Source organism: Sinocyclocheilus rhinocerous, unplaced genomic scaffold, assembly GCF_001515625.1.
Source record: "Sinocyclocheilus rhinocerous isolate Xijiao unplaced genomic scaffold, SAMN03320098_v1.1 scaffold1256, whole genome shotgun sequence".
Taxonomy (NCBI): domain Eukaryota; kingdom Metazoa; phylum Chordata; class Actinopteri; order Cypriniformes; family Cyprinidae; genus Sinocyclocheilus; species Sinocyclocheilus rhinocerous.
Window position 1 is genome coordinate 1,086,156 of NW_015646445.1, and position 13,005 is coordinate 1,099,160.

Sequence of the window (13,005 nt, forward strand, 5' to 3'; positions counted from 1 at the left end):
TGAGCAGAGCATAGCTGAGCAGAGCATAGCGTCACTGAAGGTAGTGTCATTTTACCAGCGTTGTCCAGTACAGCTGTACTACAGCATGTTACAGCACAGTAGCGCTACTGCAAACAGGAACAAGTATACTGCATAGAAATTTCCTGTCAGCGCGTTATTTGAGCGGACTTTGCTTTTCCGGTGAGCATGAGCGGTATACGTGCACATTCATAGAGCGCAATACTGAGCGGAGCGTCAAACCGTGCAGTGACGAGGAGAGTGAAACATGCGTGCTGAACACTGCCGGGCATATATATTATTATATGTATATTTTCGGCCGTTTTTCTCTTTCGGCTAAAAACCAAAAATGCCGTTTTCGGCTGATAATTTTCGGCGGCCAAAAATTCGGTGCATCCCTAGAAATAACAGATAGCAACTATAATAAAAGCTCATTTACTGTAGTTGTATTTAGGCTATTCTATGTGGATTTACACTACCGTTCAAAAGTAAGATTCTTTTTTTAAAGAAATGGCTATTTTTATTGAGCAAGTGTAATGACAATGAAGACTTTAATAATGTTACAGATGATTTCTATTCCAAATAAATACTTTTCGATAGCGTATCAAAGCAACAATAACATCTGACTACAACGAAATCATACATTTTAGTTTAGCCTACAAAATAACAAATGTTTTTTGTTGTTGTTTGTTTTGTTTTTTGTCCCCCTATGAAAACTCGATTTTGGCAATTCAAGAAATCTGATGAAAGAATGAAAGGATTTTTTTTAAGCTGAATTTTTCTCTTGAGCAGGCGTGACCGTCAACAGCATTTTGTGAGATTTTCATTGTCACATTGTCTTATTATATTATTTATTGTAATTATGATTTACTACTATAGTATTTATTCATATTTTAAATTAGATTTTATTTTTATATTTGTAGTTTTAGCAAATTTTTGTGCTTTTGTCTTTTTTTAATTTTTAGTTTTTGAAATTTTAGTAATTTTAGTACTTTAGCTTCAACTTATTTCAGTTAATTGCCAAGGCAACATTTCTAATTTTCTTTTAGTCTAATATCTAATATTTTTATTTAATTTTATTTCAAATTTTTAATTTGGTTTAAAAAAAATTTGAGTTTCTTTTAAATATTTCTGTGTAACTTTATTTTTATTTCAGTTTAAAGTTTTAGTAATTTTAGTATTTTAGATTCAACTTATTTCAGTCAATTGGCAAGGCAAAATTTCAAATTTAAATTTTCTTTTAGTCTAATATCTAATATTTGTATTTTATTTTATTTCAGATGTTTAATAGTTTTAATTAACAATAACAACACTGTTTGTTAGACAGGGAGGCCCCGCCCACAGTGAGATCACATTGGCTCAAAATCCTGCACTACTTCTAATTAGCTGTATCTTCGTGCAGCATTTCTCATTCAGCGAGGACAGAAAGAAAATCACAACAGGCTCCTTGACTTTCCTGCTGTCCAGTCTTGTGGTTATGTGTGTGACTGGCCTGTTTTTCATCCCTGTTATGGGCCTCACTGGGTTCCACATGGTTCTCGTAGCCAGAGGACGAACCACAAACGAACAGGTGAACCAAATTACCCACCACTAAATATGTTCATCTGGTTTGTGTAACAGCATGCGCACTTGTAGAGGCAGAACTGTGCTCCACTCAGAATCACCTTGATGTCTTTCCAACTTGATTGCCTTCTGTTGTTCGTGCACGACATCTGTTACAAATCCTGGTATTTTCATCGCACATCACGGTCCTGTGGGTCAAGGACAGTTGTTTTCCACTCTCTTCAGTTTGCTCAAAGAAGGATTCCTCTCTCTCTCTCTCTCTCTCCCTCTAGCCAGAGGACGGACCACAAACGAACAGGTGAACCAAATTACACAGCACTTAAAATTTTAATCTGGTTTGTGTAACAACATGCGCACTTGTAGAGGCAGAATTGTGGTCACATGTTGCACACCCACTCAGAATCACCTTGATGTCTTTCCAACTTGATTGCCTTCTGTTGTTCGTGCACGACATCTGTTACAAAACCTGGTATTGTCATCGCACATCACGGTTCTGTCGGTCAAGGACAGTTGTTTTCCACTCTCTTCAGTTTGCAGTAAGTAGGATTCCCCTCTCTCTCTCTCTCTGTTCTCAGGTGACAGGAAAGTTCCGAGGAGGAGTGAATCCATTCACTCGGGATTGCTGTGGTAATGTGAAACACGTCTTATGCAGTCCACTTGCTCCTAGGTAAAGAAAAAACTGGCTTACACACACACACACACACACACACACACACACCTTGTCATTATACAAATGTATGTCCTCATTAGTCACAAAAACGCGCGCACACACACACACACACACATATATTCATGTTTATAATCAGTGATAGTTGCAAATACACACACATATCAGAAATGTGTGAAAGTGAGTCGTAACACCAGGCACGGTGTGTTTCCTCGGCCCCTGACAGCTGGTTCCCGGCACTTGACAGCTATCTTTCGCTCATTTTGGAACAGACGGTTGGGTGTTTCATTTCACTTGAATTTACATTAGATTGTGTTATTTTACATTTGCAAAACAGACAGGATTCAGTGAACATTACGCTTTGGCAAATGCTACAAAAGACCTATGAAGTACCAACCTCACGCTGTCTTTGAGCAAAATTAGAAAAGAATGGCAATTGCAGCTGATGCCCATATGGAGACATACATTAATTAATTTATTTATCAGTTTCAAATAAATTGTGTTCTTTTGAACTTTCTAATAAGAATCTCAGTATGCACAAAATATGAAGCAGCATAACTGTTTTCAACATTGATAATAAGAAGAAATTTTGTTGAGCAGCAAATCAGCATTATATATGAAGGATCATGTGACACCCGCAGTAATGGCGGCTGAAACTTAACCATTGCCATCAGAGGAATAAATTGCATTTCATATAAAAATATATTAACCCTCTGGTGTCTGAGGGGGCACTGAAGAAGTTTTGACATGCCCTGACATTTGTGTTTTTTTCAGTATCTTAAAAACATATTAATGGCTAAAGTCTAATTACACTTTAATTCTCACAAACTGGGCTACAATAGTATGTGAGCAGCATGAATGTACATGTTTGTGTTCTTGAGAAAACAACGTTTATGCGTGGTTAGTAAAAAACTAAAAACTAAAAGTCACTGAAATAAGGTCCTAAAACACATACAGAACATTTGTTATCAGATACTGAATGCCCGTATGCGAGGGAGTGACAATGGCATGAATATTTAGTGATTCACACCTGAGAGACAAAGGGCCTCCCATAATGAGGCATCAGTCAGTAATGTCTCTGTGAGGCAGGTAACAAAGAATGTGAGGAGTAAAAAATTGGGGGTTTGTATTTGTGTTTTATTTACAACACAGTATAATCAAAATACACAGTGAAGGTCAAAGACACATTATTGAGCACACTGATCTAAACACGGAGACTTAAACAGTAGCACACCGTTGTGTCATTGCTGAAACAGATCCTGTTCAAATGTTGAAACATGTAAACCATACCTGATATGTCCAGTGTCTGCTGCTGTTTTCCATGGATTCAAGGAAAAAAACAACTATATCATCAGTAGTCATGGAGGTTATTTTACCGTATTTTATACCATATTCAATGTAGTTGAATAGAAAACAGTGATTTTGAATTATAATGGTATAGCAGTTTTTACTGTTTTTAATCAAATAAATGCAGCCTTGGTGAGCATAAGAGTTTTTTCAAAAACATTAAAACTTCTTACTGATCCCAAATGTTTTTAACAGTAATGTACTTCCAAGATAAACAACTTACCAGCTTATTGAACAAGACAAATGTAGGGAATGACTTAATTTTATTCATCAGTTGTTGATTGGATTGTGAGTACTGAATAACTAAATGGAAGCAGGTCTGGAGATTGCAAGTATGTATGTGTGTATATATATATATATATATATATATATATATATATTCAGTCCCTCCAGGATTTTGCGATTCTGCGATCGCTGAATTTATCGCAAAATCAAGCAACTCCGCAATTTTCGCAAGAGCTCGCAAGAGCTATATTGGACAAACTTTACTTTACTTTTACTTTTAGTCATTTAGCAGACGCTTTGAAAAATTTAAGGGGGTCTATACATATACATGTACATATATATATAAATACATTCAATATATATATATTATTTCATTTCCATTTTGTATGTTGAAGTACTGAAATAACTCAAATTAAATACAACTAAAACTTAATAAAAAGCCTATATAGACATAATAAAAAACTCATAAAATGACAACATTACTACAACTGTAACTAAAACTAAAATAGATAACTAATACAAATCAAAGTACATTAGTTTATCAGTAATCCTAAAAAACAACAACAAACAAATGAACCGAAAGCGGAACGAATCCGCGCTACTCATTTATCTGCGCGGTATATCTGATCTCGATCACACGACACCGTTATACACAGCGCTGGGAGATACAGTGAAGAAAGCCGTTGAATTCACCGCAGAATCAATAACATCCCTGTGAAATCTCGTGAGAAGCATTCAAATTCGTCGCAGAATTCTGTTAAAGCTACAGATATCAGAACAAACGCCACTAACGTGGAAACCAGGAAAAACATTCAATAAACACAAGTCACCATCATTCACCATGGATTTAACATAGTAAAACTACAAGAACAACTTGTGGCAGAAATGGTCGAATGTTTTCGAGTGTTTTTAAATGATTCACAAAACTTTTCCCAGCACTTCAAAGCTTTAAGTATTACCGAATTTGAAAGTTATTTTTAATGTGGTGACATTATTTGTTCATCCTTCATAAGTTGCCCCCATTTATAAAACTAAAAGTTTCATAATGTAGGAAAGCAAACACTTATTTAAAAATAAAAAAAGACATTAAATTACCACTAGTAGATGGCTGCAGAGAAGTACTTCTAGGCTTATTAGCCATTTCCACTCTCTAATATATATTTTTTGTATTTATTAAATTATATTTAGACATTATGAATGACAGTAATAAAAGTAAATTTTATCTGCATCTCAACTATCCAGACAGCACAAGTATATCTGTAAGACGTCTGCTAAAGATCTGGGAAACATCTGCTGGGTAATCTGATAAACGTCTCAGAATGCATTCTAATAAATGTCTATTTGACAGGAAACATCTTAGAGATGTATTGCAGATGAGCAAACACTCTAAAAATACATCTTGCATATGTAAATGCTGACATCAGATAGACATCTCCGAGATGTACAAGTGTGATTAGGGTGAGTGCTTTACTGTCAGGTGCTGGTGCCACCTTCTGTAGATGTTAATGGCACTGGTGCTGGTGTCCTCAAATGTTGCTCTGGAGCCCTACAATGGCTCTCGAAGTCAGAAAAGTTATAACAATGTTAGAACATTGTATGGGTCAAAATTATCCTTTTTTTGTTTAATGCCAAAAATCATTATGCTATTAAGTAAAGATCATGTTCCATGAAGATATTTTGTAAATTTCCTACCGTAAATATATTAAAACTTCATTTTTGATTAGTAATATGCATTGCTAAGAACATCATTTGGACAACTTTAAAGGTGATTTTCTCAATATTTAGCATTTTTTTTTCTTGCACCCTCAGATTCCAGATTTTCAAATAGTTGTATCTCGGCCAAATATTGTCCTATCATAACAAACCATACATCAATGGAAAGCTTATTTATTCAGCTTCAAAAAATTCAAAATTGACCCTTATGACTGGGTTTGTGGTCCACGGTCACATTCACATATATATACAGTATATATATATATGTGTGTGTGTGTGTGTGTGTGTGTGTGTGTGTGTATAAACTCAATGCTTCAAGAAGAAAATATGGTTTGAAATATAACAGCCTTTAAGCCTTTAACAATTACTGTGATACTTCTAAACAGCAGACAGAGGTGAAAAAAGAGGTTGTTTATCATAGTAGACAGTCTGGAGGGGTTTGAGAAGAAGAATATGGGTCCTTAGGAAGGTAGATTGTGTCCTGTTTTTGCCTGTTTTATGACACTCTGAGCAGGAAAAGCGTATAGTACTGAAGATTTGAATCAGGTTATGAAACAATGGAGAGAGAAAGTGATTGCTGTATAAACACAGATTAGAGCCAAGGTTAATGTCTTGTTAAGACTAGTGAAGGCATCTTCAGAGACAATAGAGGACAACCTTTGTGAGGCCAAAGCAGAACAAAAGAAAGTTGCTGTAAACTTTTTCCCACAAGACTATTTACATCATTCCTTAAATCAGAATTATAGGAATAGTTCACCCCCCCAATCAATAATCATTCTGATATGCTGATTTGGTGCTCAGAAAACATCTCTTGTAATGTTGAAAATGATTGTGCTGCTTAATATTTTTGTGAAAAATATGATACATATTTTTTCAGGGTTCTTTGATGAATAAAAAGTTCAAAATATCAGAATTTATTTAAATAGAAATGTTTGGTAACAATATAAAATGTCTGTCACTTTTGATTAATAGAATGCATCATTGCTGGATAAAAGTAATAATTAATTTTCTTCAGAATTTCCTCGTTTTTGTTCCTCAGCAGTCATGTGTTTTTGAATCAACATGAACATGAGTAAATGATGACACAGTTGTCATTTTGTCAACTGTTTTTAAGCATTTGATAACCTACATGTGGTTGTGGTACACACTAATTCTGACCCATGAACTTACATGCTTTTTCTAAAAAAATAAAAAATGTAATTCATGCATCATGTCAACTGTTTCTGCTCTACAGGTACATCGCTGATCCCAGGAAGAAAATTCCCATCACTCTGAAACCACCGTTCCTCCGCCCTGACCTCTCTAACCGACACGTCAGTGTAAAAGTCAGTGATAATGGTATCCATAGTAGCATCCTACGAACCAAAGTGAGTCCGCAAAAGCTTTTAATTCTGTCTGCCCACAACCTGGAATTTCAATGGCGTTTAATCATTTCTGTTATTATACTAATTACCATTACACCAGCAATTCAGAACCCCAACAATACAGGTTCATTATTCAGATTTCAATGAAAACTGACATTATTAAACTAAATGGTGTCCCTGTTTTAATAATATGGTGTTTCTGCCTAAATCAAGATTCCCAAAATAAATGGATTTCTCTTGTGCTTTAGTCTAAGACCAGCCTGGATGGTGTGGATGATAAAAGTATAGATACACAACCACCTCTGCCGCCCAAAGCAGATCGCTACAACCAGCTAAAGAGTCAACTCCCCTCCAGCGAAGGCAAGTAACACAAACACGAATTTTAAAGCAATTGGCACCAAAATGTAACCGATTTATGTATCTGTGATTATTTACTCTCTGTATTCAAACATTTGTTTTGTGAGATTTATTATTATAAATTGTTGTTTAAACATCATGTGATTATAATAAAATAGTTTTCCTAATTATTCAAAGCCTGTGTCTTCAGTGGCCCCTTAGCAGGTTGTTTCTTAACTGCACTTCTACTGCCATCTGGTGTTGCATCATATTGCAGCACTGTCGGCTCATTCATTTCATCTGTGCCACATTTTCTAGAGAGTTCCCTGTCCAGCAAACCCACCAATCCATCCACTTCAGCCATGTACAAATACCGACCTTCCTTCGGCACCATGCCTAAAGTGCACTATCACGCAACCGGAGAGAAGGTGGGAGCGACAGACTAAAACAATGATTTCTGGAGTCATATATTATAATATACAGTGCTGTTCAAAAGTTTGGGTCTATAAGAGTTCTGCATTTATTTAATCAAAAATACAGTCAAAACAGTAATATTGTGAAATAATATTACCAGTTAAAATAACAACTATTATATATTTTATAATGAAATTTATTTCTGTGATGGCAAAACAGAATTACTCCAATCTTCAGTGTCACATGATCCTTCAGAAATCATTCTAATATTCTGATTTGGTCCACAAGAATAGTTTTTTTGTGTGTCAGTGTTGAAATATTTTTGTGGAAAACACTGATATTTTTCTTTTCGGGGTTCTTTGATGAATAAACAAAAAAATATTTAAAAAAAAAAATGAATAAAAAAACGACAGAAATCTCTTGTAACAATGTCTTGATTGTCATGCATTTGATCAATTTAATGCATCCTTGCTGAATGAAAGTTTAAAGAATTAATTTCCTGAAAAAAGTTACTCACCCACATGAAAAAATACTATAGTAATTTATAGTAAATACTATAGTGTTTTTGAACCATACTATAGTAAAGTACTTGAATTCATTTGTTGTGGTAATTCTATAGTTGTATAGACTATATTACAACTACAGTAATATAAACAAATTACTTTACCCAATACTGTACTACGTTTTCTACAACTATAGGGTATATTACTACAATACACTACAGTTTACTGTAATAAAAACTAAAGTATACTACAGTATTTATTACAGTTTGTCAGTTCACTATAGTTAATACTACAGTATGCTGTAGCATTCATTAACAAAGTGTTGTAAATACTATAATATATTATTGTATTATACTATTGTATATACTATAATATATAGAGTATAATACACTTATATTACTATAGTATGGTTCAAAAACACTATAGTATTTACTATAAATTACTGTAGTATTTTTTCGTGCACCCCAAACTTTTAAACAACAATAGTGTAATATAATGTAATATAAAATATTATAATATATTTTTTTTTAATGCTGTTGATTACAGATTGTAATGTCCGAGAACGGTAAGCCCTCTGCCGTTTTGGAGGAGAGAGGTCACGATTACCGCTCCGAGCCGAATCTGGACATGCCAGACTACCGCGGCACTCCTCTTCACCGAACATACCAGTCCTCCCCTTTCCAGCTGGACTCCTTCAGCACGACGTCTCGTTCATTCAGTCTGAAGCAGGGAGTGAACAGGGCCGACCAGATGCCACTGGGGGGCAGCAAACCAGAAACGGTCACTTCCACCCCTCACAAAGGAGTCTTCTCACCTGGGACGTTGTCGGGCCGCAATGGCAGCCTATCCTACGACAGCTTGCTAACCCCCAGCGTAACGCCGTCTGTGGGCGAGTGCGCCGCTCACCCAGGAGTGCCCTCTATGGGTTTTCATTCACCTTACCTGCCCACTAAAATGTGCCATGTACGAGGGCCCGAGCTTCAGCGGCACATCGGCCCGTCGTCCTATAGTCCTGTGCACGTCGGAGCGATGTACGGGCACCAGTCGCCGCTCTCAAGAGACCGAGATCCCTCGCCCGTCCGCTACGACAACCTCTCCAAAACCATCATGGCTTCCATCCAGGAGAGGAAGGAGCTCGAGGAGAGGGAGAAGCTCATGCATCGGCACGCTCAAGCCTACGCCAACGATTCGGGTGTATTTGACACCTGCAGCGGAGCCGCCTACGGACTCCCACCTGGCACATGCTTCCCCGACGGATCCCGAGAGCCCACTCCTCCTGTGTGCGGCTCTCGGGATAACTTGATGGGAGTCGGGGTGGTGGGATACGCTCCCCGAACACCCGTTCTGCGTTCCTCTGCATCCTCGCTCTCCAGAGCGCCGAGGACTTCCACGACGTCCCTCCACACCGATGCAGGCGGTGCGAGCCGGACAGTCGAGCGCCAGTATCGCTCTCCGGTGCACCAAACACACCACTCCCCAACAGCTGTGCCCCGTTCCCCGACATACGTGCATCAGAAGGTCGCCTTCATTAGCGCCCTGGAGAGGGCAGACTCGCAGCATCTTGGTACAAGGTATGACACATAGCATCCACTTTAAACCAATCAGAAAAGGACGTGATGTATAGACTAAACGGTCTTGATATGTACGCTCTGATCCGGCGGGGTCAAGAGACTTCAGAAAAGTGATTTCCATTTATTTGTTCATTTTTGAGTACTGCTTTTTTTGTACTTTAATAAATTAATTTTGTCATTATTGTTATTTAGAATATATACGGTTAGGTTTTTTTTGCCTTTTTGCAGAGATGAAAACAAAAATGTTGTGATTATGTATCTGTTAGCAAAATAAATGGTTTTTTTTTTTTGCTTTCCCCCCATTTTCATTTCATTCATGAGCTTATTTATGACACTTTGCATGGCATGTACTTCTGGCATACTGTACATTTTATTGCATTATTGTAATTTCATAAATGGTGTCAGAATTCAGTGTAATATACAATAATTATGATTTGATATCCATTTATCGCTTCTTGTTCTGTTTGTGTTGCTTATTATGCTTAAATAATGCTTTTTAATTATTTTACACACTGTATTTTTCTTTGCTCTTTTCTTTGACTATTTTACAAATGGCAAATGACTAATACCAGACTGCATGATTGTCTTTAAAATTATGATTTATTACAGGGCTCAACAGAAAGGATTTTTTTTTTACTTTCCATGCCAACATTCTTATAGATCCCATCAAAATGAATCACCCATTTTATTTTTTTACAATGTTTAAATTTAAAAAATTTTTTTTACCAGAAATAATATTCATTTATTTTTTAATTACACAAATTGTAAAAAAAAGAGAAGAAAAAAGGTAAAGAAAGCATAATGATAACAAAATGCAAGTAAAGCATAAGAAAGCTTAAACATAGCATAAAAAGAAAATACAGTATCATAAAAAAAAAAAACATCTTTGCAAGGCATAATTTGTGGACAAGTGCCTGTTTTGTCAACTGGCCCTAAACTGACTCCTTGTTTTTGAGTCCTGTATTATTATCTCAATTATACAATCCCTTCCACCACTCTTTAATACTGTCCTCTTCTTCATGAACTCATCTTCATTTGTAACATTTCAGTCCATGTAGTACGTTTGAATCTCTTTTTTTCTAAAGAAGGACAGATAAGGATAACAGTTCAGGATACAGTTGGAAAGGAACCACTTCAAATATGTCTTCCTGTTTTTTGATATTTTCTCCACATAGAGAGGGCCTCTGTCAAGGTAAAGTCAACGGGCAACTAAAGGGCCAAGCACGTGACTGCCATCTAGGGACTCCTTCTGGAACTCCCAGCAGACACGCCAATGTCAAAAAGGTCACAGGAGTGGGCGGGACTACATATGAGATTTCCGTTTGACGGACAGCTTGAAGAGCCACTGCCTGTGAGGAGAAGCACTGCCATGGCAACACTTGTGCTCAAGTTTCTCTTTTTTTTTCACAGTTTTTTTTTAAATAATATTCAAATGCCCGATCAGGAGAAACACAGTTCTGATGGGAAAAGTTTTTGCATTGGCCATTTCTTTGCTAAAGAGATGGCAAGCAACTTTCCATGTGACCCAGTGTATAATATAACAGGAGTGCTTCGTCAAAGAAGCGTTGTATGTTTTTAAAGTGTCAGCCATCAGGATATAAATCGCACACAACAGAAAATAATGGTTTAATTGCTTAAAATGGACATTTAAAATATATATACCATTAAGGGCTGAATATGTACAGTGTCAGTTCAGTTGTTTGTATATAAAATATCAAAGTTCGCATATTGAATGCAAATGTGCTCAGTATGCAGGTCTTTCACACACTTGAATGTGAGTGTATATGAACTCGCCAGTAACACTTTTATGTTTTTGTCGTTATGCTGATCTAATAATCAGGGTTTCATCTCAAATGCATTTCTCTGTTAAGCTATCAGGTTCCAAACAAACCATAACAGCACTTGTGTACTTTAAAAAAAACGAAACAGAAGTTTTATTTTTCAGATATGGTGGTCATTTACACGTTTTCTAATGTAAAACTATAAGCTGCCATAGAAATAAACATAAATGTGTATATGTAAAATGAAAAAAGAAAATGGGGAAAAAAATACTGATACTGGTTGTTATCACCAGTTTGTTAAAACTTTCTTTAAAACTTTGTTTTTCTTTATATATATTAAAAAAAAGTATTTTATAGTGGGGAAAAAATATAAATATGTAAACAGAAACACACCATGTATTAGCAGCACTGGCCACATGTTAAAGCCATATTTTTACCTAAAGTCACGATCTTCGCAAACTCCAAGTTGTTTTATTGCTTTACCATTTCCATTTATTTGTAATAGATTAGAAAAGCATAACAATGGTAATTCATGGCTGCATCCCAAATATTTTAATTTCTTTAATTTTTATAATATATTTTTTTTAACCCAACTTTCAAAAGATTGGTATATTTAACTTTTTCTACAGATATTCAAATGGGTGCGTGTTTGGATTTGTTTGAGTGGATTTTTTTCATTTTCTGTTTCTTTTTTGCATATTTTTATAATTTATTTGTACAAATTAATTAGTATGCATTGCCATTTGAAAGTAGTACTTTCTGTTAAGATTTTTTTCTCAGTGAATGAATGTTGAAAGATTAAGATGTTATTATAGAACGTTTTTGGGAAACTGCAAGAAAGTTGAAGTGAAGATGCTAGTTTTTTGAATGCTGGATCCATTTGAGAGACATAATGACGTTTTTTTTTAACTGCGGTTAAAGTTTGGGGACAGTAAGATTTTTTTTTTAAAGAAATTATTTAAAAAAAAACAGTAAAGACAAAAATACATATATTACATCCATAAAATAACATTGTTACAAAAATACTATTTATCATTTCTATTTCTTTTAAACTCTTTTTGGTCAAAGTTTCTTTAAACTGTAATAATATTTGACAGTATTACTGTTTTACTGTAGTTTTGATCAAATACAAACAAAGCCTTGGTGAGCATAAGAGACTTCTTTGAAAAACGTGAAAATCTTACAAGCCATAAACTTGAACAGAAGTGTATATCAAAGTCAATTTCTTCTTATGTTCCTTTCATTCAATTTGAGGAAGTTTAAAGCCTCACCTTCCCTTCTCACTTTCAAAAGTAGTTGCAAATAGTCCTTTTTGAGGGCAAATAAATATCGCTCGGTAACTATTACTTTTTTTTTAAGAGAGAGACAGAGTGTGAAATTTTCCCTGCTAGTGCAAGACATGCTAATAAAAAAAAATAAAGTGACAGGCATTTATGTAGTTAACAGCTGAAAAGGCATCTGTAATTATTCTTTTCTCAAGAAATTAAATGGACAGCACAGGTGAAAGTGGCAAATGCCTGTTAA

The 13,005-nt window shown here is 35.5% G+C and overlaps 1 protein-coding gene across 1 annotated transcript in view; it reads left to right on the forward strand.

The window, feature by feature from the left end:
• LOC107707819 (probable palmitoyltransferase ZDHHC8) overlaps positions 1-11,813 on the forward strand; it is a 64,305-nt gene extending 52,492 nt beyond the window's left edge. The window contains exons 5-11 of the mRNA XM_016511911.1: positions 1,465-1,567; positions 2,136-2,227; positions 6,747-6,879; positions 7,125-7,236; positions 7,531-7,640; positions 8,676-9,700; positions 10,876-11,813. Of these exons, the coding sequence (XP_016367397.1) occupies positions 1,465-1,567; positions 2,136-2,227; positions 6,747-6,879; positions 7,125-7,236; positions 7,531-7,640; positions 8,676-9,700; positions 10,876-11,026 (1,726 nt within the window). The 3' untranslated portion in view covers positions 11,027-11,813. The remainder of the gene's footprint in view (positions 1-1,464; positions 1,568-2,135; positions 2,228-6,746; positions 6,880-7,124; positions 7,237-7,530; positions 7,641-8,675; positions 9,701-10,875) is intronic.
• The last annotated feature ends 1,192 nt before the right edge of the window (positions 11,814-13,005 follow it).